The sequence below is a fragment of the Sceloporus occidentalis genome, unplaced genomic scaffold, assembly GCF_023333645.1.
Source record: "Sceloporus occidentalis isolate IW3139 unplaced genomic scaffold, rSceOcc1.0.p SCAF_15, whole genome shotgun sequence".
Lineage (NCBI taxonomy): Eukaryota > Metazoa > Chordata > Lepidosauria > Squamata > Phrynosomatidae > Sceloporus > Sceloporus occidentalis.
The window spans coordinates 1,068,997-1,093,801 of NW_028316995.1; the positions used below are offsets into that span (position 1 = coordinate 1,068,997).

Sequence of the window (24,805 nt, forward strand, 5' to 3'; positions counted from 1 at the left end):
TTTTCTAGAGGGACTTGCTGCCTTGCTCTGGATTGACACGAAGCAGCGCCTGTTGTATTGGAGTTTATATTCTGCCAGGCCAGTGTTACCAACTCGTGTCATTTTAATCCCTGTGACAAATTCTGGTCCAACGATAACAAGCATTCAATTGAAACCGGATGTCAACGTTTCCCTTCTGTTCGAGATAATATATTAAAATAACTATTAAAAGCAATCGATATTTTTGTAACTTTGACAGGAAACTCTCTTGTGTGCCACTTAATACAAAGTGAACGTCATAAAGTGATGCTGCTTTGTAGAATTTTATAGGCTCTCTTTTTTTATTAAGCAGAATTGGACAAATGATCAACTGCGGATGTTTCCAAAAACAATTAAAGAAGAGGAGATGGTTACTGGATACTTGAGTCCCACATGCCGGCTGTCACATCTCACATGCAGAATCAGCTAAAAGCAGCGACATCTCAGTCACTTAATCGTTGCACTGGGGACAGATAAAGACGGCACGGAATTAGCTCCCTTTCAAGGGAGAGTTTTGCTACAGCAAGGAATAAAACAAGAAGCCAACAGGTTTAAATTGTATTGATTATTGCTGAACCAAGAGAGAAGATGTCAACATAAAAGCAGGTGACTGTAAGATACCAGGACTGCTGAATTATTGGAGACATAGATATGTAAAATATACATTATATTGTGTATGTATATATATATATATATATCACTGCAGTTGAAATCAATAGAGTGCTTTCTGTGCAATCTCTGTTCCAGATCATCCCAAAGGTGTTCGATGGGGTTGAGGTCAGGGCTCTGTGTCGCAGGTCAAGTTCTTCCTCACCAAACCCATCCAGCCATGTGTTTATGGAGCTTGCTTTGTGCGCTGGGGCACAGACATGCTGGAATAGAAAAGGGTCTTCCCCAAAACTGCCCCCACATAGTTGGAAGCAGAGCATTGTCCAAAATGTCTTGATATGCTGACGTATTAGAGTTATCCTTCAGTGGAAATAAGGGGCCAAAAACCTGATTATGTCCATAAGTATGGATACTTTTGTCCATATAGTGGTGCACAAAGCAAGGTCCAGGGGAAGAGTGGGGGCAATGGGGACCGACTACATTTTAATATCTATGTATTTAGAATTCCATGTTATAAAGTCCCTGTTGGTGTAATGGTTAGGTGTCCCAATACTTTTGTCCTTATAGTGTATATGTATATAGTTTTTTTTAAATATATTTTTGCCTGTATGTGCCTTAGTGATCAGTCTGTTATTGGGCCAAGCTACAATATAAGGAAATGAACCCCAAGGGTAATTTTATGGCCTCATCTAAAACTATAAGATATAAAGGCATTGTAATTCCGTGTGGTCTTTTCAGTCAGTAACAAAGCGGCGCAGAAAAACATTGACAAGTGTTATTCTGTATTAGGATTTTTATGTAACGAAGTGCTTCCTTAAATACGTTATATTTTAAACGACTGTTACTGTGACATTACAAACGTCTCGTTCTGCCCCTAAGCGATATGACAGTTCTATGGTGCAATCACCCCAGAGATCCCAATAGTGCAATCACCCCAGAGATCCCAATAGTGCAATCCCCGGTACAAAGACAGGGATGTGGAAGTCCTGCAAGGCAGCCAAACAGATATTCTAGACCGAGACAGATGGTAACAGTCAAATTAATCACATATGGTGCATGAACTCTATTGGGGAGCAATTATTATTTTCTTTCTAAGTATTTGCTACAGTAAGTTCATTATGTCTGGCAATATTTTGGAATTTGTTCCATGGGGGACAGTATAAGATACATAATGCATTGAGTTAGTATTAAGGTACGGAGTTATCATAGATCCTGAGGTCTGTTTATGAGTAACAAACACAAAGCGATGAGACTGTCTAGTCTTGTCATACTTGAATATATGTATTGTAAGAAGTGCTGCATAAATTGTTGGAGCTATATAATAATAATAATAATAATAATAATAATAAAAGGACAACCTGACTTTCTTATCGGTACAGTGTGCTTGAGCCAATGACCCTTCCAAAATCCAGTATAATGCAAAATAAAGACCATACAAACTAGTAAGCAATTCCACTCCATTGGCACATAGTAATAAACGCTAACTGCTCACCCACACCAACACGCTTAGAACACGTAACTCGGAAAGACTTCACAACAAACGTTATTTAAATGCTTGTCTAGGCAGATCAAAGCAAACCTCCAGGCAGCCAATTGAGATGAAAGTAATGGAACAATTAGGTTCAATTAAGCTAACCTAGCTGTCCAGATCCCCGTGATATGAATTGAAACTGCCCCAAAACAAGTAGGTTAAAACCTAAAACAACCTTTACATTTTAAAACGTACATCATTATACTTGTGTTATCGCTGTTTTGCACACGTGTAATTAATGTGTAAATCGTAATTAAAATAATAACTGCAAAAAGACCCTCAAATAAGTAAAAAAAGTTAATAAATATCAAATAGTTTAATTTAATAACATCTACAATCAACGCAGTGATGCCCAGTGCGGGAAATGCTGACTGGAAACCCAATATCGAGAAATAGTTTGGTTTCATATTTAGTGGTTTATGTAGCTTTGAAAGGGTTATTAATAAGCATTTTATTCTGTTGCCACATTGCAAGGGTTTATTATGAACTACTTTTTAATTTATTTTTTTATCTCCGTTGAAACCAATTAAGGCCTTTTTTCTGCGTCTGGTGTGAATGTGTGTGAGAAATTTTAGATTGTTTTCCTTTCTATCTCGTCTCAGTAATAGGCTAGGTTTCCACTTGGGTTTTTTTTGCTAAAAACGCCCATAATAACGCCAATTCAGCCACACGGCGTTTTATTAGTGAAAAAAACGCTGCGGCCAGATGTTAGCTGTTCTTCAATAGGAAATCGCAGAATGCCATATCCACTTGGCGGTTTTCTGTTTGGCGTTTTTTCAGTCCTCTTTGGCGTTTTTCTTCTTTTTGGGGCTCTGTGGCAGTTTTTCAGAATCGCAGCATGCTGACACTCCTGGCGTTTTTTGCAAGGAAATCTTGGCGTTTTTCTCCAATAGAAGTCTATGGGAGAGAAAAAAACACCATGAAAAAGCCATGTGGGTTTTGCCTTGGCGTTTTTTTATGGCGTTTTTTCCACAGTTACAATGCAGATGATGGACCCAGTATCTGTGTGTCCAACGAGAAATAGGCTGGAAACAAACAGTTTCACACAAAACAAAGTACATATTGAATTTTACACCATTTGGAACAAACATGCCATTACAAACAAACATACGCGACGCATCAACTGGATCCTGCGTGCCAAAAGCAACAGCAAACAATTTGCACCATCATTTGGGGCCAATCTTCCTAGAGGAGCAGACATTCGGAATAAAGCATGCCTTACAAACCACAGAAAAGAGACAGAAGGGTCCGCCGGGGCGTTTAAGTAGAACTCTACCAAGGAAATGACATCAGCAGAGGGCAGATACTTGCCATTTATCCTAATCCCTTTTTTAGCTGGGTGAAACTTCTAACTTGTAAAGGCTGGAAAAACTGCCTAAGGTCAAAAATAGCAATTTCCACAGGAAGGCTAAAACGCCAGAAAAAACTCCAGAAAAAACTCCAGAAAAAACGCCAAAACGCAGGAAAATGCAGTGGCAGTTTTCTTGGCGTTTTTCCTGGCGTTTTTCATCAAGAAAAAAACGCAGGACAAAACCCCAAGTGGAAACCTAGCCATAGACAGACTTTACATTACATTAAGTATTGGGGAGATTTGGATTTTTGACTTATGAAATGTGATGATATTTTGCATGTGCTTGTTCTATTGTATTTCTACATGCTGTAAAATAAGAAATTATGTAAAAAAATAAACAACAATTAAGGCCCAACATGCGGATCAATCTGCAAACAAGAAACAATGGTGAGAATACAAATGCCTCGTTAATTAACTATAAATAAAGGAAGGGTAATACTTAAAGCCTTGCTCTCCATGTTTTCTTCTGTCATCAGTCATGTTACATTTTCTAGGGCCAAAATGTTTTGCCAATGCACTGCGTTCCCATCACAGACAAGGTTCGATAAGGGATTCCATTGTCAACTCTACAGAAGTCTAGTCTGTTGTTCTATTCACAATCAATGATTATAAAATTCTGGAAACCTGTGGGCTCCCGTTTCACTTCATAATCACTACAAGGGTGTCCACCAAAGCCACCATTCTCAGAGCATCTACCAACTTCTTTGAGTGAAGATCACAGCCATGGGCTCCCAGTTTGTCTCTCTGGATACAAAGCTATTAGAGAACTCCTTTGAAATCGTTCAGGAACCATTTCGCTAGAGTTGGCTATGGTGTTGTACAATGGTGCTCCATGTTTGAAGGCACCACGCGTCCATTAATATAGGGAGGACTTTAATCCAGACTTCTGTGAGGAAAAACTGTCTATTCACACTTCAAAATACATGTATGCCAAGTTCTGTTTAATTAATTAAGGTAAGTTAGGGTTTTTCCTTACAATTTGTTGGCCACAAAAGTATAAAAGATGGCAGCGTTAAAAAGCATGTCACTTGTTATGACCTTGGAAGAATGCAGCTAATGACCTAAACAGAACATTCTTTACAGATGTGATAGATGTCTGAAGTATTTGTGGTTCTCAGAAATTAAAATTGCATCTGTAAGTACCGTGATTAATACTGCACCTGGAGAAAGTTTAAGCCGAAACAAGAAGGTATTACTCGAAAAATTAGTATAGCTATAGAAATTAGAACCACAAATTACACAAGCATTTTAAACACTTACAGGCAATGAAGTGGAAAACTTTAACACTCGATAAACCACTTGAGTGTGTTGCAGATTATTTTATGTGGTGTCTAATTGTAATTAATCAGCTGCTTAGATAACATCAATTAAACTGTGTATAATGTCTCACACTGAGTTGTACCATAAATATAAAAATGGCAGTACCTGATGATGGTTGATTGACACGAATCACAGATTACATATTATTTAAAGCTATAGCTGTCAGAAATGGTTAAAGGCTATTCAAGAAAACACAAGGCTTTTACGCAAATACTGTCTCTTTTAGTCAACAAATACAATCACGAGAAGGACCTCCAAGGTACTGAAATCTTACGGGACTCTACAAGTCATCCTGTGATCATGTTGGCCAACTAAACTCTCAAACTCCTAAAGAAGAGAGTATTGGTTGTATATGTACCAGCACACCTTTTTACCTCTGCCCAGCTCACGCTAGGAACCTACAACTAGAGGTTGCATATTTGGGGTTAAAGGATTAGGCTCAGTACCCAGGCTGAATTATGGTTCCTAACTGGCATCGAGTTGATCAAAGACCTCACAGATACAAAGTGACAGATTCTGGACATGATATACCTCTCCCAGACCTCATCCAATCAAGAGGACTATTTTGTATAACACACGGATATACCTTGGAGCATCAGAGCAGCACAGAAAGCACGCCAATGTCATCACACCATTCCTCACAGACATTCAGGACTGGATGAGGACTAACCTACGGCAACTCAACCCAGATCAAACCGAACTGATGGAGCTTGAATCTAGATCTCGCTTATTAAGCACTACATCCCAACAAGCATCAGATCTTCCCACCATAGGAAGCCCCCATGTCTGCTCTACCCCCATCTCAACAGGGAACCTAGAAGCAGTAGTGGACAACAAGTTTCCACCTCGGATTGAGGCAACTACAAAAACTACTCTGAAATCCCTACACATGATATGGAGAATGGCACATATGAGACAAAACAGAGCTGAAAATATTAATGACATGACGTCTAGATTACAACAACATACATGTATGCAACCGACACATGGGCACGCAAGATAACCTGTTCTCCATTACTACAGACAATCAACAATCATCTCTGGGAAACACACATTTGATCACATATCTACCAGTGAAGCAACGAGCAACTTTCAAGCGTGATTTGTTGAGATATCATTGTGTTCTACTGCTCACCTAGAATGATTAAGAAACCATAATAAAATGTATTTGTATTCCTCGGTAGTATTCATCTAATTTAGGAAGGTACTCTGAACAAATGTCAAGTTAATTACTGTGCACAGTATTTTCGCTGCTGTAAGGCATCAGAGAATAGCAGCAAAAGAGTCTCCGGTTTAACCCTTCCAGTGCCAAAAGGGATATGAAAGTCATTGCTGTATGTAGCACTTGAAGAATTAATAAAAATTTTTAACGCTAATATGGATTAGTTCACAATTTTGTAAAAAATAAAAAATAAAAAACTCCTTGGCTATAATTAATAATACACGTTTGAATTAATAATAGCCATTTGCCCTTTATTGTACTCCGAGTGAAGCTCAAATTTATTAAAGAAAGGTCAAAGGCGAGAATAGAAGACAGACAAGACAGTATATTGGGTACAGGGGGCTCTACCTCCAACAATAATGTGGGTTTATGGGATGTATTGTGTGTACCTATAAGATGTTGAATGTATGTAAGGGGCATGTGAGTGATCTTGATACTATGTATGTGCTAGGGACATATAATGTTTTTGTACATGGTTCTGTGGTTAATCCTTATAGATTGGGTCACAGATCTTGTGTGGCTAATGAGACCCCTGCATTCCACAGCGTACCATTTTACCTATACATTGGCCCTCGATAAGATGAATGGAACAGCCATGCTTAGGGGCAGTGCTAGTCCTAAACAGACTTAAATGGGGCAGGGCATTGTTTGTCTATACTTGTGGCTTAGATGTAGATGAGATCACATTTTATGAATAATTAATGCAGAAAAGGGCTTATTTAATTCTTCTTGCCACTGTACGTTGCTCATTTAATTGTAAAATATTATGAAATTTGTAAACTGCATTACATTTTGGCGAAGTCACGGCTATGTTTGACCTTGGTTATGAAAACCTAACATGATGTTGACCACAAATAATTACACTGGAGATGCACTAAACTCCTCATCTGATAGAGCTTAGATAGTAAGGATGATAGGAATTGTACTGGAAGAAGAGACGCTGGCCCACGAGCTGCCAAAACTCAACCAAGCAGACTGCGGTTCAAACTCAGGCTGGCTTCCATAACACTAGGCTTAAGTATTGTGCTTTACAATAGGACTCAATGATAGTTCACGTAAGTTATTAAGGAGTTTGTGAATATAATGAACTGTAAAAAACAACCACATTCAGTAATAAGTTAAATATATAACAATTATATACAGGGTGCTAACGGTACGGAACACCTTTATCTTGTCTGTGTTAACGGTAAACCACAATTTATTTGAAAGATAATCACCTTGAAATAAAAGTAATACATTGTTTTGGAAAGTATGACATTGCAAAATTACTAATTTGGTTTATGTTTGTTTGAGTTTTTTTAATAACCAATATCAAATCATGTTGTAATATCTAATAAAATATAAGTCACTTTTATTGGACAAAATCACATTAATTCCCTGTGATAAAATGTAAACATTGTACTTTTATATATACACCATGCAAAATAATTCATTAACTTGCAAATAGGAATTTTCAAGTTAAACCGTAGCTCAAACTGTAACGTCGCAAGCATTAAAATATAAAACAAAATTATATTTGCCTTTGGTTATAATCTAAAAGTAGAAGTGGAAATCCATTTGTTTAGAGGATTGCGTGAGCGAGGCAAACAATTACTAGTCATTACTGTCCCTTAAATGATTCATCTACTTGAGCTGTTCTAATAGAAAAGTGCATGTTGTGATCCACCGTTATGGACTTCATCCATGCGCACGGCTTTGGTCAGCAAGGACTATATATTACATACAGTAGCTGAAAAGATTCCCACCAATTCATTTGTCAGCCCCAGACATAACTATTATCAGGAGCTGCTCGTACCGAGATACTCAAATCCTCCGATCAGGTAATCGCATCACTCATAGGGCTAGACGTTATTCATAGGGCTAGACATATAGTATATGTACTATTTCCTATATAGTATATGTACTATCCCCTATATAGTATATGTACTATTAAATCACTCTCAGCCAGACATCTCTTTATTAATCTCCTCAGCTAGTATTCCTTTTATTGATCAGGGTTACAGTTCTCAGGCAAACAAGCTTGGGAAAGACCAGGTGATCAAGGAGGAAAGGTCAATATGGTGGCATTGACCGGTCGCATCAAACGAGATACGATGGTCTTCATTCATTAATGAACACACATATGTAACTTTTCTTATACGCAGTTTAGCCCCATGAAGAGCCACAAGTTCTATTTTTGTACACGATTACTTAAAATTCAGAACATGTTAACATTACGATCTAGCCGGCTAATGGAAGAACGCACCAGACACTCATGCATTATTCAAATTACTATCCTCAGGCTTCCAAACCAGAGTCGAATCTGCCTTCAAATTAGCTGAGGTGTGACTTCTTGTCGAATACACAGCAGTCGCAAGTGTACATTTGTACAAAAGTGACTTCCTGACCCTGATTTTACATATAGACATTATTACGGGGGTCTCTACAATAAGTATCCCACAGAAAGGAAAATATAAGCACAAAATAATACATGAATAGAAGATTTCAAGTCAATACCTAACCAAGAAACATCACTTTTCCCCCAATACATTCATTTTAATGGTAGTTGGCAAAATTGTTAATTATACAGTAAAAAAAAAAAAAAAAACCTCTTTATGTTAGATGTATGATAAGTAGTAAAGGGTTAATTATAAGAACCCCGTTCTATGTCTGCCTTTGCATTGTTACTGAAAGACAAACTCATGTATAAAATTAAAATTAACTTTCTTTTTTTAAGATCAGAATATTTATCCTTTTTAAAAGGGATTAAACTCTGGTAAGGAGCAAGTTAAGAGTCGGGAAATCTTTTAACAAATTATGCACAGTTGTTGCATAACTATTGTGTGCATGGAAGTCCTACATATGATGGTAAAGGATACCTCCCAAGAGTCCCAGTTCTGGCAGGACTGTCCTGATTTTATTTGGGAAGTGTCCTTCTGTCCCAAGTACCTGCACCACTGTCCGGCTTTTGCAGGCAGTGAGGAGCACGGGCTGGTTGGGTAGATCATCTGAAACGGCGACACTCAACTGCACCGAACAATGGGTATTCTACAGGTAAACTTAATATAAGTGAGTTCTACTTTACTGAGAGGGTAGTAGATAAATGGAAAAGTCTTCCAGCAGAAGTGGTGGAGGTTAATACAGTGACCTAAGGCTGATAGGGGTTTAAACCCCTTACATCAGGAAAAATGGGCAGACGAGATGGGCCGAATGGTTCTTATCTGCACTCGCATTCTATGTCATGTTTCTATGTAAATCACAGGGGGGGAAAAAACGAAGGGACACCCGTTTACACATACGTGTATTAATAAACCCATATCTCAAATAAACATACTAAATGTAGTTGTTCATTACTAAATTAACCCAAATGTGCCACACTCTCTAAAGCTAATGAAAGACCACAAATTATTTAACTTCTGGCCGGCCAGACGTTTTACAATATCGAGTATGTCGGCCATTTATAAAACAAATACGTTCCAAATGCTACTGGCAGACATGTGGAAAGTTAAGGTGAAGGCAGGCAGGCAGGCAGACAATCGCTGTATTGTGATGGTTCAGGGCTCCCGTTACAGAAGCTCTTTCAGCGACACAATATGCTGGTTGCGCATGGGTAACCACAGACAATTCCCTATGTAACAGTGTAAGTATAAGTGCGAGTATGAACAATACATGCGAGTAATAAAATGCAATGTATTGTAACGACACGGTGCGGGGCTCAGGGGTTTTTAACGGCCTTATACATAAAATAATTAATTTAAAGAGGATGTTTAACATCTGAGATAAAACTAACTAAATCCAGCTTTAAAATAATCTATTGTTTGTGCTTTATTATTATTTATGTTATCTATCTACCTATATATATATATATATTCATTTCTGACATCATCATCTGTTCCACCAATGTCCAATTTGCAAATTTTCCATAATTTCCCATGATCCCTCTGGCCACGCTGTGTGTTAATCCAACTAGGAGGCGGAGCAGGAAGTTGTGGCGCACTTCCTGGACTCTACCAGCATCGTTTTACCAGACTGCGCATGAGTCTCTACCGATACAGATTGGATATAACCTCGTCGTTCCCACAAAAATATTTTACGCCAATCCGCAATTTAAGACATGCAATTGGGCAGTAAGATGGGAGCACAACTGAAAATAAAAGTAATAGTCCAAGGAATGTTGAATAAAAAACTTGGTATAATGATTGGTGATAGACCGAAATGTGAACGTTCCTTCTGAATTTCAACTATTATCAAATCACCCGATATTAAACTTGATGACCAATACATTTGCATGAATGTAGAAACCAGCAGAGAGAGGTATAAAAAATACTTGGACGCAAAAAAAATTAAACAACCAATGATCTGGACAACTACCGTGTCTACTAATGGGTCAAAGCAGTCCTTGAATATGTATGACTCCGCTGATCTAGAAATGAAACCATTACCTTGCACGTTCTAGCTGTGGTGGACATCAGACTGATCACTGGAATATAGCATGTTCTAGCTGTGGTGGACATCAGACTGATCACTGGAATATAGCACGTTCTAGCTGTGGTGGACATCAGACTGATCGCTGGAATATAGCACGTTCTAGCTGTGGTGGACATAAGACTATTCGCTGGAATATATTATGTTTTGCTTTAAGTTCCATTGTGTCTTTTATAAGAGCAAACTTTGTTTAAATAAAATCACTTCTTAACTTCTTATTTGAATTTTTTTTGCCAGTTTCACCCTTTTTTTTTTTAACAGTCTAACTGCAGCACAATACTTAGCTTTTGACATTGAGAAGATATGCAATGAGTTACTGGAGCCAAGACAGCAGCTTGTCTCAGCTTGGCGGTGTCAGTTAAGTGTCAATACATGCATTGATGCTAAAAGTGTCAATGACTCCAGCTGTTATAGCACTAAAATAGAATAAAGTCATTGGCATACACGTCCAGCTAGTCCTCGTCCTCAACAAATGGGAAACAAGTCATAATACCGGTAATTCAAACGAAGTCATTTACGCTGCATATAGAAATCAGTGTACATTAGGAAAGGAGTTAAAGGGACAAAAAAGGTCCATTTTCTGAAACTGATCCTTGAAGGAAGAGTAAAAGAGAAGTGTCTGGATATGATGTCATATCCCAGCACTCAGTGTGATGGCAGCCTTGGAGGTAAGTTGCAGAACACTTTGTTTCTAAAATGCCCTAATTGAGGGGTAAGTCCGATGTGCTTAATGTGAGATTTAAAGTTTGTGACTCTTCTTAGTAGGGACTCCTCCGTGGGCTAGCTACGTAAATGTTGCCCATCTACAGTCAAGACAGTCTTTTTCAATTTTTGTGTCTGGATTGTATATAATGAGCCAGGAAACATTGATATGGAGCACAGAAATGTCTCCGAGAGGGGTTTTCACTTGGAAACAGAACAGCAAGCTTGGTATAAGGGCAAGTTTAATAGCAGCTGGTGATTTACCCTAACGTTCATGAGTCCATCACATACTAAAAAAAGTTTACTGGAGGCACCCCAGATTACCTCATTTTCATGGTTAATTTATTTTAGGAGACGTAAGGATGCTCAAAGGCATAAGGCTGACTTTTGCAATAACAAATTAAATGTTATTTGACAAAAGATCTAATACTGAACTTAAATTCTAGAAGGTGCCAAGTCTTCATTAATTAATTCCATCACGATATGAACTTTCAAAAGCCCTTGTAGAGTTCATCATGATCAGCAATTGCGTGGGGCTGTCTGATCAGGAAGACCCACACAGGTAGTCATTAGACGGCAAGATGATTCTTGTGAGTGGAATATACAGCACATGCATTAGCATATAGAACTTGTCATTTCTATAGGTTAGAACAAAAACATATTTATATCTATTTATATATAATATATATATATCTTTATTTCATATAGTAGATTATATAAAAAAACATGTATGAAATAATACATTGTGTTCAAGAACTCAGCTTGCATTTGGGGGTTACAAAAGAATTTGGAGAGAAATTGCTCTTTAATATATGTGACTGCTGCGTGATTGACATTCATTTATAAAGATGGAAAAAAAATTGTAAGAACTACTTATTAAGCTGTGAAAAGGTGGCATTTGGAGTTATGACGAGAATAAAAGATTAGTTTAAAACATGTGCCTTTTACTTTTGATTTAATGATGCATTATGACTGATTCATAACCATTTCCAAGCTCTTAATGATACTATTCAAACACATGGCATGTGAGAACCCATGGATGTCCAGAACTGAAAAACACGAAGATGGTAATATACATCCTATACTGCAATAAAGCCAAATATGCTTCACTTTGAAAGCAAAATTCTGGACGTACATTTTTCTCATACGTAATAATATCTCACCTCTCATAGTATATGCAGGTTTAAGAGCTCTGACCTCAACCCCATCGAACACCTTTGGGATTAACTGAAACAGAGACTGTGAGCCGGCCATCTCATCCAAATCGGCGCCTGACCTCACAAATGCTCTACTGGATGAATGGGCTAAAATTCTCACAGAAACTCCCCAAAATCTTGCGGAAACCCGTCCCAGAAGAGTGGAAGCTGTTATGGCTGCAAAAGGGGACCAACTTCGTTATTAATGTCTTTAGAATGTGATGTCATCAAAGTCCCTGCTGGTGTAATGGTCACGTGTCCCATATACTTTTGTCCATATAGTATGTATATATATACACATATATACACACACACACTAATACCCAGTCCAAGGAAGGCTTTCCCAGAAAAAGCATGTTTCATTTGAAATCAGCAGCAAATCAGGAAGAAGAATTCGAGTAAATGTTGGTAGATAATGGATATCACAATATTTAGGGACTGTCTTGGGTTTGACCTGGAGGCTGTGGGGAAAGCCCTGCTTCCCAGGATCTCCTGGGACAGGAGGGTGTTGTTTGGCTCTCTCTACCTACTATCATGAGAGACAAGCATTGTAACTACAAAATATAAACACTTCAGAAGATTTCCTTTTCCCGCTCGCTGGAATTTACTGGAGGGTGCATATAACATTCCAACATTACAGCGGCTCTGTACTAGATCACATAACAACTTTTTTTATCTACTCAACTGGACAGAACACATGCCCTGATTACTGATGTGAGATGGGGTCCAAGTCATCAAATATGTACATTTCAATATGGATGTTACAATTTGCTAATCTTATGGAGGTCGTTTCAACATACAAGAAACAACATTTTATAGAGAAACAGTAAATAACATTACTGTTTATAAGGAGAGCATGAGAACGTATCTCCATCAGATCATTACGAAGCTAGACATGGCCATCTAGAGGACCGATCTAGTGCTGCATCCCACAGTAGGAAAGGGAACATGCAGTGTGATCGCAGGCCGATAATACAGTGACCTAAAAAACAGAAACAGGTGTGATGGGCAACAGAGACGTCTGACCTCTCATGATATAGATACAACTACCAAACAGAAGTGTTGGCTGGAATGGTTCTCCTGAAAGAAGTGTTCTGTATACTATATAGTAAAAGGGGAACTGTCCCAGCCGAGATACTGAAAACCAAATATCTATATATTTATTAACCAAAAGTTCCTTTTAACATATTTTAGATGTTTCTATATTGAACAGGAATATAATTTTTTCCTGGCAATCAGTGACTTTGTGGGAATGGGTATAGAGACAGAGAGATGGTCGCCAGCACCGGGTGCATTACCGCACAGACCAGAATCTAGAATGCAGCGGCAAATGTTACTCTATCTAACCATCTGGAGGACAAACATTCAGAAGAGAAGGAATCCAGACTGATTTGAAGCCGTTCTGGGAATTACTGCACAGATTGCAGCAGGTAAACAGCTTCCAGTCTGGATTCAGAAACACAGCAACCCATCTGTACTACGATTGCCCAACACTAACAAACTGACAGCACGACATCAAATGTTGAATAACCATGATTCACGCTGGGAAAACGATCAAGGATTCAAATACAACTCATTTTCCTGCACAATGCAAGGTGTTTAGGATAGAAACTAACATTATACCTTAAGGGAACAGTAAAGCCGACATATTGCGTTGTCTTGTTGTGTAGCGGTCATCAGTCAAGGAAGACTAAAATGAATGATAACCTCTAGAGGAGGGTACAAAGATTTGCCCAAATTTAAAAAAGAGGGAAAAATGTATATGGGCGATGACGCCATAGGCAATGCCGCAGTCAGGTAGTATAGTCATTGTTTGAGTTGTGATAACAATGAGCATATGAAAAGATATTCTATACTGCTGCATATATACACAACCCCATTTATTCATATAGACATACCTATAATAATTACACACACACATACTTCTAGATCTTATGCTTGTTTGAGCAAGTTACCTTTTGTTTCTGAAAATGAAAATTGTTATTTATTATTCGTTACCCATTGTACAGCGCTGCGGAATATGATGGCGCTATATGAATCAATAATTAATAATATACACCGACCTCCATAAACTCAGAACCAGGCTCCTACCTGCACAGGGTCTCTCTCTGCTCCTGTGACTGTTATGTCAGGATCCCCCAGCCAGCAGCTAACTCTGAATCTTGCCCATTTTGACTGTAAAATGTGATTGTTAATCCAATCCTGGCTATAAACGTCACTTAACTTCAACATTAGCGGCATTAATTAGTGATAACATTAAATAACAGAACAGCGTATTTTTCAGACACAAATATGACGGCCTGGCATAGACTTTAGCTGTGAAGCAGTTGGAATTGGAATATAATAAAGCATTTTTGATTGGCCCAAACTCCAGTTTTCCTTTTCATGTACCAGCTTGCTCAGTCACCTCTAGCCATAGAACCTGTGAATCAAAACTTCAAACGTTTCTGTATGCATCACGCAGAAAGACTATAAAAATGAGTCTATAGTGTGGAAACCTTTAGATTAAATGAAACTCAAAAAAGGAATGGACATTCCACCATAAAGAAGCATGACATTTTTTTAGTTCCCAAATTAAAGTGAAAGCTCCTATCCTTTCTAGCAGACTTATTTTTAGCCCTCTGAAAAGTGGGCACGTCTCGCTGGTGATGAAAGAGTTAAAAAGACTACTATCCATTTAGTTGTACACCGGTACATGTAATACACGGTGAGGATGACTACGGCGGATGAACATGAGGAGGGCTTTTTCGTTAAGGTGTGAGTTTGCAGGTAAGTTAAAGCTTCAGTTCACCAGCTTCCCCTGCAAGAAGGGCCAGATCAGCCCTGCATACTGCATGCTTAAACCATTCCTAAAATTTTGTTATTTCTGCCAAAGCGATTCTCTGATTCTTTGACGCGAGCTGCCCGTGCGCAATGAAGCCCACTAACAAAACACTGCCAAAAAGAGTAGAAATAGAATGCATATCAATCCGCTGGCAATCAGAAACGTACAGAAATGAAACGCACGTCATATTATTAGCAGATTTGCCAGAATCAGTCATTCACAAATACAAACGCTAACAGCAGATCCAGCGGGGGAAATACAAAAACACGCGACGATGATTTAAGGACCGGCAGAAGTAACAGGCAGACTAGGCTGGTCGTCTGTTGTCAAATTTTGTTGCATGTAAGAAATTGTTTCTGGAGAGCGGAGAACCAACTCTTGGTTGCCTTGGTTACCTAAACCATGGCTTTTGATAATAACTGCTCTCAAGTCTTAAAACAGCAGGTATCGAGGCGCGTTATACAATGCTGCCTAATATCCATTATAAGACTGATCAATCCACTCGGAACAAGCAATTCGTTTAAAAGTATGCTGTCCGATTATAATGTTATGTCAATATTTTATATTTAACTGGAGTGAATACATCTTATATATGTTTCTGAGGTATAGGACATCCGTTTTTCAGGATAAGAATAAAGCATCAGACTATGGGCAGCTTTGATGAGTGTGTGTATATATATATATATATATATATATATATATGTTTGGACTGGGCTTATAAAAACCACTACTTGCATCTAATCAGTGGTAGGAAAGGGTCGGGAGCCCCTTCAGCGCAGGGCATCTGAAAAGACCACCACGAGCAGCGTTCACGAGCCAACACCAGAGATGGCTGGAGGAGAGTATGTGATGTGCATGGAGGAGAGCATATGACGTGCATGGAGGAGAGCATATGACGTGCATGGAGGAGAGCATATATGACGTGCATGGAGGAGAGCATATATGACGTGCATGGAGGAGAGCATATATGACGTGCATGGAGGAGAGCATATATGACGTGCATGGAGGAGAGCATATGACGTGCATGGAGGGGGCAGTGGAAGGGGCAGATGCACCCATTGAAATTTAAAGGAACCACCCAGCTACCATATGCATTAAAGAGGGCCTTAATGTATATACCTAAAACGAGAAGTGAGACACCATAGAAACATTCAAATATGTCAATAATAATAGAAATAGGAGTGCCAGAACTTGACGGCATTATTATAGTTAGGGATGGAAGACTGAGGCATAATGTGAGGAAATGTTACAGTAAGGGAAGTACAGGTGGAAGTAAAAGAGTGAAGAAACTTTGGGATGTGCATAAAGCTATCATTATGAACAGATAAAAAGTGCAGGAAAGATGGGCCGGTTGGTTATCTCCTGCTGGCTTTATCTATGTATCTATGTAGAGATGGAAATAACGCTTTAACGACACTGAGCACAGAATTTCACTTTAGTCATTATTTTCTTTTATGTTACTATTGTCCATGAAAAACTGGAAAATGAACAAAGGAGACTTTAGAAATCCGAACAATATTATTTAATAGTGAACTATTGTTTCTTTTAGATGCATAGCTGTGGTTTAGATGTTAGTCATACAGATTAATTTAGCATAAACCACATATCCAATAAAGAACTCTTCTCTACTTTGGCATCAAGGGGTTTTTGGTCTTCAGACCTACGCAGAATCTTTCCTTTTTCTTTGGTTTATCTTTTTTCAGAGACTTAGTTTTCTTTTTCTCTTTCCTCTTCACCTTCCCTGACTTCTCTTTTTTGCCTGCAGTTGTTTTATTGTTATCCTCGTGGCCTGTTCCTAGAGTGGCAGATTTGTCTGCATTATCTTCCTCACCTTCCTGTGGTTCTGCAAACATGGAATGGAACACACACTTTCACTACCAATTTTTGTTAACTGTGAAGCCAACTTCTACTCTCCACCCTGATTAAGTGACCTTCCTCTCGTGCGCACCTCTTATCACATGGAGAGGGTGGAACTTGGTCTGCTCGCCTGTTCTGAGGGACCAGGGACGTCTGACATAGGTTGATGAGATAGGTCTCTTAATAAAATTTTAATTGCATCTGGACCGGCAGTAGCTAATAAATCACAAGAATGTGCCACGTGTATTTAGGTGGCATCTGCTAACTAAAAGTAATGCCAGTGAGTTCAAGGGGCATTTATTCTCTAAATACACATCTTTCCCACATAATCCATACACTCAAATTTAAGCTTCATGGTTTTAGGCACATATAGACTTTGTGATAATCTATTAGTGGGATGACTAAATACGCAAATATTCTTTTTTCTTATATTTTACATTTCTTCAACATATATTATTTTTTGCATATTGTCTTTTCTATGAAAACATTAGAGTTGGCAGTTTAAACAGTATCAAGGCAAACACTAAAATGCCTGTATATTGCTGCCATCTTCTTTATGGCCACTAATTCTGAATGCTATTCTGATGCAGCCACCTCAGGCAAATAATTAAAAAATATAAAATTTTACATTTAATAGGCAATGCGATGTTTGCAGGATACCGCAGATTCAACTCATTAGTGCTTAAGCTGAGTATGCATTATACTGGCCTGCCCAAGGCATTCTTTGCGGCTCACTATAGTTGAATACAAGAATAGTAGAAGCCAGATAGCTGGGTGAAATGGGATGTAGCCGGGGCTTGTGGTCTTAGCAGGGAAGACATCTGCTCATAGGGGGCATCATAGGTTCCAGCTTGACTCATACTCCTCAAACTAAAAGCCAAACATTTGGTTCGGGCCTGCCACCTCAACATTTCTAAATATGTCCACAGCGGGATCTCTTTGTTGGGGCAGAGTCAGATGCAAGGTAGGTGGTAGGGGGAGTCTGCCCAACTACCTTATCCAAACAACCACCTTCACACCACCCATGGAATTTACAGCTCCCTGGGCCAGTCAGGGGAGATCAGACCATCTCACCAATCAACCCATGAGCTCCACCACCCACAAAAGTGGTAGAACAGAACAGTGTCTGACAGTCAGGACTGTCCTTGTGTTCAGGTAAAACTACCTTGCTTATCTTTCTTTTGCTATTTACCTGTCTCATCTGTATCATGGGCATTACCCATATCACCTTCATCTGTATTTTCACCTGTACCTGTCGTCATGTGTTCATCCCCTGCAAATATATTTCACGGCAGTTTTATAACATATATTATAATGGCTCTAACAAAAATATTTTACCTAACTAAAGGAAATGTATCTATATAAATCATTGAATCTACTCATTCGTTGAGTAGGACATTCACTCCGTTTGGATGCACCTAATATAAAGGTTTTGACCACTTGCAGATTTGCAGAGTAACAGTTCTGGTATGGTAAACCTTTTATTATTTTATATATACACACTATCAAAAGTTTGGGGTCACTTAGAATAGACATTTTGTCTATAAAAAATAACATGAAGAGTCTCAGGAGTTGAAGCACCGGGTAGAGCATACTAAGGAGGTTGTGTCAGCTACGCGCAGATGTCCATAGTGCAAATGGGTTGGTTGAGAGAACTAAGGGTGTTGCAGCATAGGGATTGCCGTGGCCAGTATATGCCGCTGCTACCAGTAGCTCACAAAGTACCCCATCAGACAAATAGAGATATATGACCCACTATAAGCGCCCAATATGTTCTCACCACACATGTACAGGTTTAAATAAAAGATGATCTGGCAGGATCATCTTCCAGCGATGAATGTCCTAAATGCTGCTCTAGCCGAACTTCTAATAACCCAGTCCTAATAACCCGCATTACTATACATTCCCATTCACAACTTCCCATGTGGCTTTTCTTTCTCCTGTCATATACTCGTCTCACCTGCAGCCTGGGTATTATCAATATCACCTTCTTTGGCGTTTTCACCTGTACCTGTTTTTTCCTTTCCTGCAAACATATTTCATAGCAGTTTAATACCTCATATTTTAACTGATATAACAAACTTTCATTGAACTCATTATATAAATCATTGAGAACATTTGCTATGCTATGGAGGCTGAGCCCGCTTGGCACCGTCCTCCACGGTGTAAATCTGCTGCATGGGGTGATCGTCCTTTTAACTGACCCACCGAGAGGCTTGGATATCTAAGAGGGGATCTGCCCTAATTTTTGGGCCACCTGGACCAGCCACCCCAGGCCTAGTAGGTCTTGGCCAATATAAACTACCAGACAAACCCAACCAGTGTAAAAACACGCATTGGTAGGATTATGACTATCCTGAATGTAAAGCAATCTGAACAAGATTTCAAATGTTTACAGCACAAAACTAGGTGGGCTGATTATCTGGCATCAAATTCTGTATTTTACTGGTCGTGAAAGTTTGTTGCTCATGACCCTTCTTTAACCATAAGACCTACAACACTCATAGAATAAAACTATAAAATAATTAAAAAACAAGATTTCTGGTCATGAAATGTAGGTAAATAACAGGGGTGAGCAACTCCAGTCCTCGAGGACCTCAAGGTAGCAAATATTGGATGCTCCAGATTAAGCACAGGCGATTAAACTAATCGTTTTTTAAGGCAAAGATACACAGAGCTTTTAGTCTGTTTACATCACTTGAGTCAATTGGAATTTCAGGTTTATAGTATGTTTTATATTTACAGGCATTTAACTATTGCTTTTACTGCAAGAAGCATACAAGACTGATTTACTAGTGTTAGAGAGCAGCGAGATCATGGATTTATCCCCAGGTTTCCTATTCCATGTGGGCATCTGGAGAGGAACCCGAGGCCATTTCCCACCATATGGCTAGGATATCTTTTTCAGAAAGTAAAGATAAACTAGGAATTTCAAAATTAGCTAGCATGATGATGAATAGAAAACAACCAAACATCCCAAAACGCATACATATATATATATATATATATATATATATATATATATGCACACAGGCCGAACGTACCCGTATACTGGTAAAAATAAATATAACGCCCAACTTAATGGAAAATAAAAGGGCCAGGGACACTATGTTTATACCCAGTCCATTCCTGAGGCTGTGAGTACCCAATGCCCAGTAAACAAACAAAGTGTACCAGCAAACAGCCAGTCAATGCCACCCAGGGGCCAACACATATTAATTAGAAATGGCTGTGACTTCCATACAGCAGAGCAAGCTTTTTATATTAGTGTGAAACATTGATACTTTGGTGTAAAAACATTATACTTTGGACAGGGCAAACACACACATTGTTGCCCCATGCCCAGCTGATCCCAATCCATCTGTTATGTGTGATCACCCCATGGCCGCCATCTCTACTTAATACACCCGGGTTTAGTGGGAATAAGCTCCCCAGGAGAAGGAGTTGGGATCATTTGGTTCATCTGTCAGCCTTGCAGGCATCTCCTTAAGTCAGCAGCTATGAAACCACATAAGGTCCTAGACATGTAATAAGGCAATGTATGGTTTAAACACACTGGATATTTTACACTGTGCATACATTCCCTATCATCGATAGGGTAGCAGATTATTGGCATACTGCAGCACATTTCAGTCAAACTGTAGTCAATAAATGTTGTGTTAATTCCTGTTGAAAACAATAAAACTGGTGCAAGGAATGGCAAGATTAGAGTTTAAGTTAAATCTGGAACCATAGTCAAACATAGGGCTTAACACTTCACTATAAATGATGTACGAAAATGGTATTTTTTTTAAATTTAATTAGAATATATAAGCACTGTCCACCGTCAATTTGCAAATATAGTTGCGGAATCTTTGGGTTTCCCCTATAATGTATAGTACGTCACCTGGGCAGCTACCACTGGGGTCGGTAGAAGGTACCGCCACAAGGTTAGCAAGCGAGTTTTTGCTGGAGGGGCACATGAGACAGAACCCACCTTGGGAGCCCGCAATCCTTTAGGCAGCACTGTTAGGGATGGATATTAGTCAAATTAGCCTGATTATTAACTAAACTATAAATCTATGACGGAAGTGTTTGTTAACTTTTTATTTGAATTACCAATTATATTGCTGCATTCCAGCGGAATACAGCTCGTTAATGTGAACATGGACGGGTATTTGCACTGTCTGGCTAATAGACGATCGGAAGAGTTCAGACCAGGTTGAGTTGAGTAGCTTTTGCATTGATTATTACACTCAATACATTTCAGATTTGTCACCACATGGCATAAGACATAAGATCCACTTATCTCTTACCTTCATCTGCAGATACTTCGCTGCTATAACCATCATACTCTGCAGACAGCGGGCTGTACTTCTGCCTGGTTTCCCACATATAATTGGGTTGTTTATCAGGTCCAGGCCGGGTGCCGTGTAGCCGTGTCATTGCTTCATGGTATTTACCCACGGCTTCATCTTCACTTTCAGATGACGAACCATGAAGATCTGGGTCTATTTGGGGAAAACAAATCCATAACTTTAATGGAAATGCACTAAAAGGCAAGACAGCACTCATATCAACCATAGGAATTAATACAATATATTCAGTGTGTGATAAAAGCCTATTTCAGTGTTTTGTGTGTACTTGGGATTGTCCTGATAAAATCAGGGCAGCTATCAACTATGTAATACATTCTATAATAAAGACTGGACTGCCATATTAAAGTCTAAGAAGAAAAATTACATTTCATATCGCAATGTTGCAACGGGATCATATTTGGCGGGCGACTTTACATTTCGTGATTCACTCTCCTTTGCATATCTCTTGGCAGAAATTTTTTCACTGATACAGATTTTTCTTTCTGAGATAGCTTTATAAGATGTAATATCCAAAAACAAGAAAGAATCGTGCAGAAAAGCAGTATGAAAAAAAAGCCAGAATTTTTGTTCCTCTCCAAACACAGCTACCACCTCCAAATCTGGACCTTTAATTAATGTATAAAATATTTATATTCATTAAAATTACAGTTTTTAATAGCCCCCATTCGGCTGAAAGCACGTCCATAACATATTTTTCCTCTCCCCTGAATTTTAAATGAGCTTTTTTGAATCGATTGGAAACATAGCCAGGGGGTACCATAAAAATTAAGGTTTATTCTTTTTTTATATATAATAAAAAGAGGGGAGATAATTTGTTTGTAGCTTCGGTTTAGTTTATGTAAGGTGATATAATAATATCTACGTTCAGAGGCGAGTGCTGATTTGGGAATAATAAAAACAATGATAGTATCTGGATACATAATAAATACAGGGCCTACTTGAAAAGCACACACCAAACAAAAGAAGAGAGTATGAGCCAAGAGTAGAATGTGAAGTCTTCACACCAAAGTTTGAAGGGTTCTTTACCTTTGGTCGACGTTCTCCTGGTTTTTTCATCTTTGTCATCTGAGCATTTTTCCCTAACCCTGTATACTGACCTATCCTTACCCTTACTCTTACTGCTGGTTTGTCTTAAACCCTTATTTGTATTGACTTCATGATGGACTGGGTCTTCTCCACCATTGCGAAGCTGATTTTTGGCTTTCCTGGGAGGCATAGTTTTTGCACCATGCATCTGATGGGAGCTGTGAAGTCTTTGTTCCCGATCACTGTCGGCTCCTTCATTGGAATTATTTAACGGACTGGAGTCAGGGAATTCAGCAGACTCTTTATTATATGTCTGTACATTTTTAAAACCCTGCGAACTATGCCTAACTCGGTTTGCTTGCTGATCCCTAAGATTATTTGAATCTTTATGTAATCGGGCTTCATTATCATTAGATCTTTGGTCGCTTGGTATGTGTCCCATGTGCTTAGGTTTACCTCTTTTCTCTGCAACACCACTGGATTTGTGCTCATTTTTGTCTGTATTGTTAGAGGCATGTTGGTGTTTATTTTGATTGCTTTGCACATTACCAGCTGATACGTCTCTTGAATGGTCAAACTGTTGCCCCCTCTCTCTAAATTCCCCGGAGAGGTTGCCGTTGCTTGTGTCGGGAAAATATTCAGCATCCTGATGATATACAGCGGAACTGTTGACATCCCGGGAATGTTCCATAGAAGCATGAGCTCTCTGATTTCTTTCCTTTCTATGATCCCATGACCTATCAGAAGGTCTCCTGCCATTAAAACTTGGGTAGTCAGCGTCTGTATTCCCCACACGTTCCCCGTGAGTGTTTTTGGGAGATGAATACTCTCCATAGGCATTTTGGCTAGGATCTTCAGAAGCTGCATTCTCTGCAGACTTCTCTTCTGATGCCGTGAGGTTTGGTTCCTCCTCTGAACGCAAACCATGTATGATGTTTGTGACCTGCTCGGTGACAGAATCAGCCACACAGTAGCTGACCTCTTCAACAGCACTGGTGATGCCGTCAACAGCACTGCTCAACGAGTCAACAATAGACGACATTGATGGAAGGCTTATATTTTGCTGAAAGCTCCTGAAAAATGCCATCTTAAATGCCCTCCTTTCAAAGAAAAAAATCAGGTGCTCATATAAAGAAAAAAAAATGTACATAAAGTCACAGGTTAATCAAGCGTTTTATGGGGTAATGATTTTCTGAAATAAAATATCACCCGGAGTCATCTGGTTTTATAAATGTACTCAGTTAAAAAAGAAAAAGAATCCACAGAGAGTGTATGTTTTTGTAGCTTAAACCGGGGGTCCTACATAATAGCAAACAGTACCTCTTGGTCGATTTGTAACGGTATCTAATAAATAATGTAATAATTTCAAGAATTTAGAGCTTTACCTGTAAAATAAAGATTTCAAACACATAGTAGCAGCAATACTAACATTCAGAAAGCCATGTATCATAAGACACTAAATAAATGTAATGCATGAGATGTTAAATACCATCAGTTCCTTGGTGACTAGTGCTACGACTTCAAAATGTACCTTTGCAAATATTTACATGAATACTATTTCCATTAAATTATTATTATTATTATAAAAACAACCAATTACTGATCAATAAAGCATATACCTTAAACAAGGCAAAACATATTGTATATAATAAGATCTTGCATTTCTATATTGCACCACATAAAATGTTTTATATACTATATATATATGACATGTTCAGATATTAATTTAAAAAAAACCAAAACTAAAATGAAGAGAAGTTCAGACATTTATGTAAAAAACGGATCTTCCTTATTTTTTTTAATTTTTTTTGCATTTTATAGAAGATAGGTGACCATTGTTTTTTGCCTCTGAACTTCAATGTTAGTGAAGAATTATTTTTTAGATCAGAAAGTCTATGTATTCACAATAAGGAAAAAGTTCTGAAGCAAGTAATGGTTTCCTTGCTCCAATCCGAATTGATCATGTTACTCATCTTCAAATACAAATTGCAATCTTACCTTGATGATGTTTTGCACAATGGAACCCTCCATCTCTCCCCGGCCACATTTTACTGTTGATGTAGTAAAAGAGGAACAAAAGGAGAACAACAGATACCCCAATTGCTGAAAGGAATCCGATAGCCTCTGGAGATACTACGGAAGGAAAAACAGCCAGTCGGAAAAATAGTTTTACGATCAAACCAATTCCATAAGCCATGAACAATAAACACTACAGAGATCTGCTCAACACAGCATAGACATCATTCTTACTATAGGTTGCATTGAAAAACTAAATCGCCTAGACCTATTGCATGGGACAGGCCAACACTAAATTATGGAAAGCCCTT

At 38.6% G+C, this 24,805-nt stretch overlaps 1 protein-coding gene across 1 annotated transcript in view; it reads right to left on the minus strand.

The window, feature by feature from the left end:
* The window catches only part of LOC149303121 (synaptotagmin-14-like), a 39,399-nt gene extending 15,834 nt beyond the window's left edge, over window positions 1–23,565 (minus strand). Inside the window, exons 1-2 of the mRNA XM_089481333.1 lie at window positions 22,560–23,565; window positions 21,390–21,584 (exon numbers count right to left, since the gene is read on the minus strand). Of these exons, the coding sequence (XP_089337459.1) occupies window positions 21,390–21,584; window positions 22,560–23,565 (1,201 nt within the window). The remainder of the gene's footprint in view (window positions 1–21,389; window positions 21,585–22,559) is intronic.
* Between the last annotated feature and the right edge of the window lie 1,240 nt (window positions 23,566–24,805).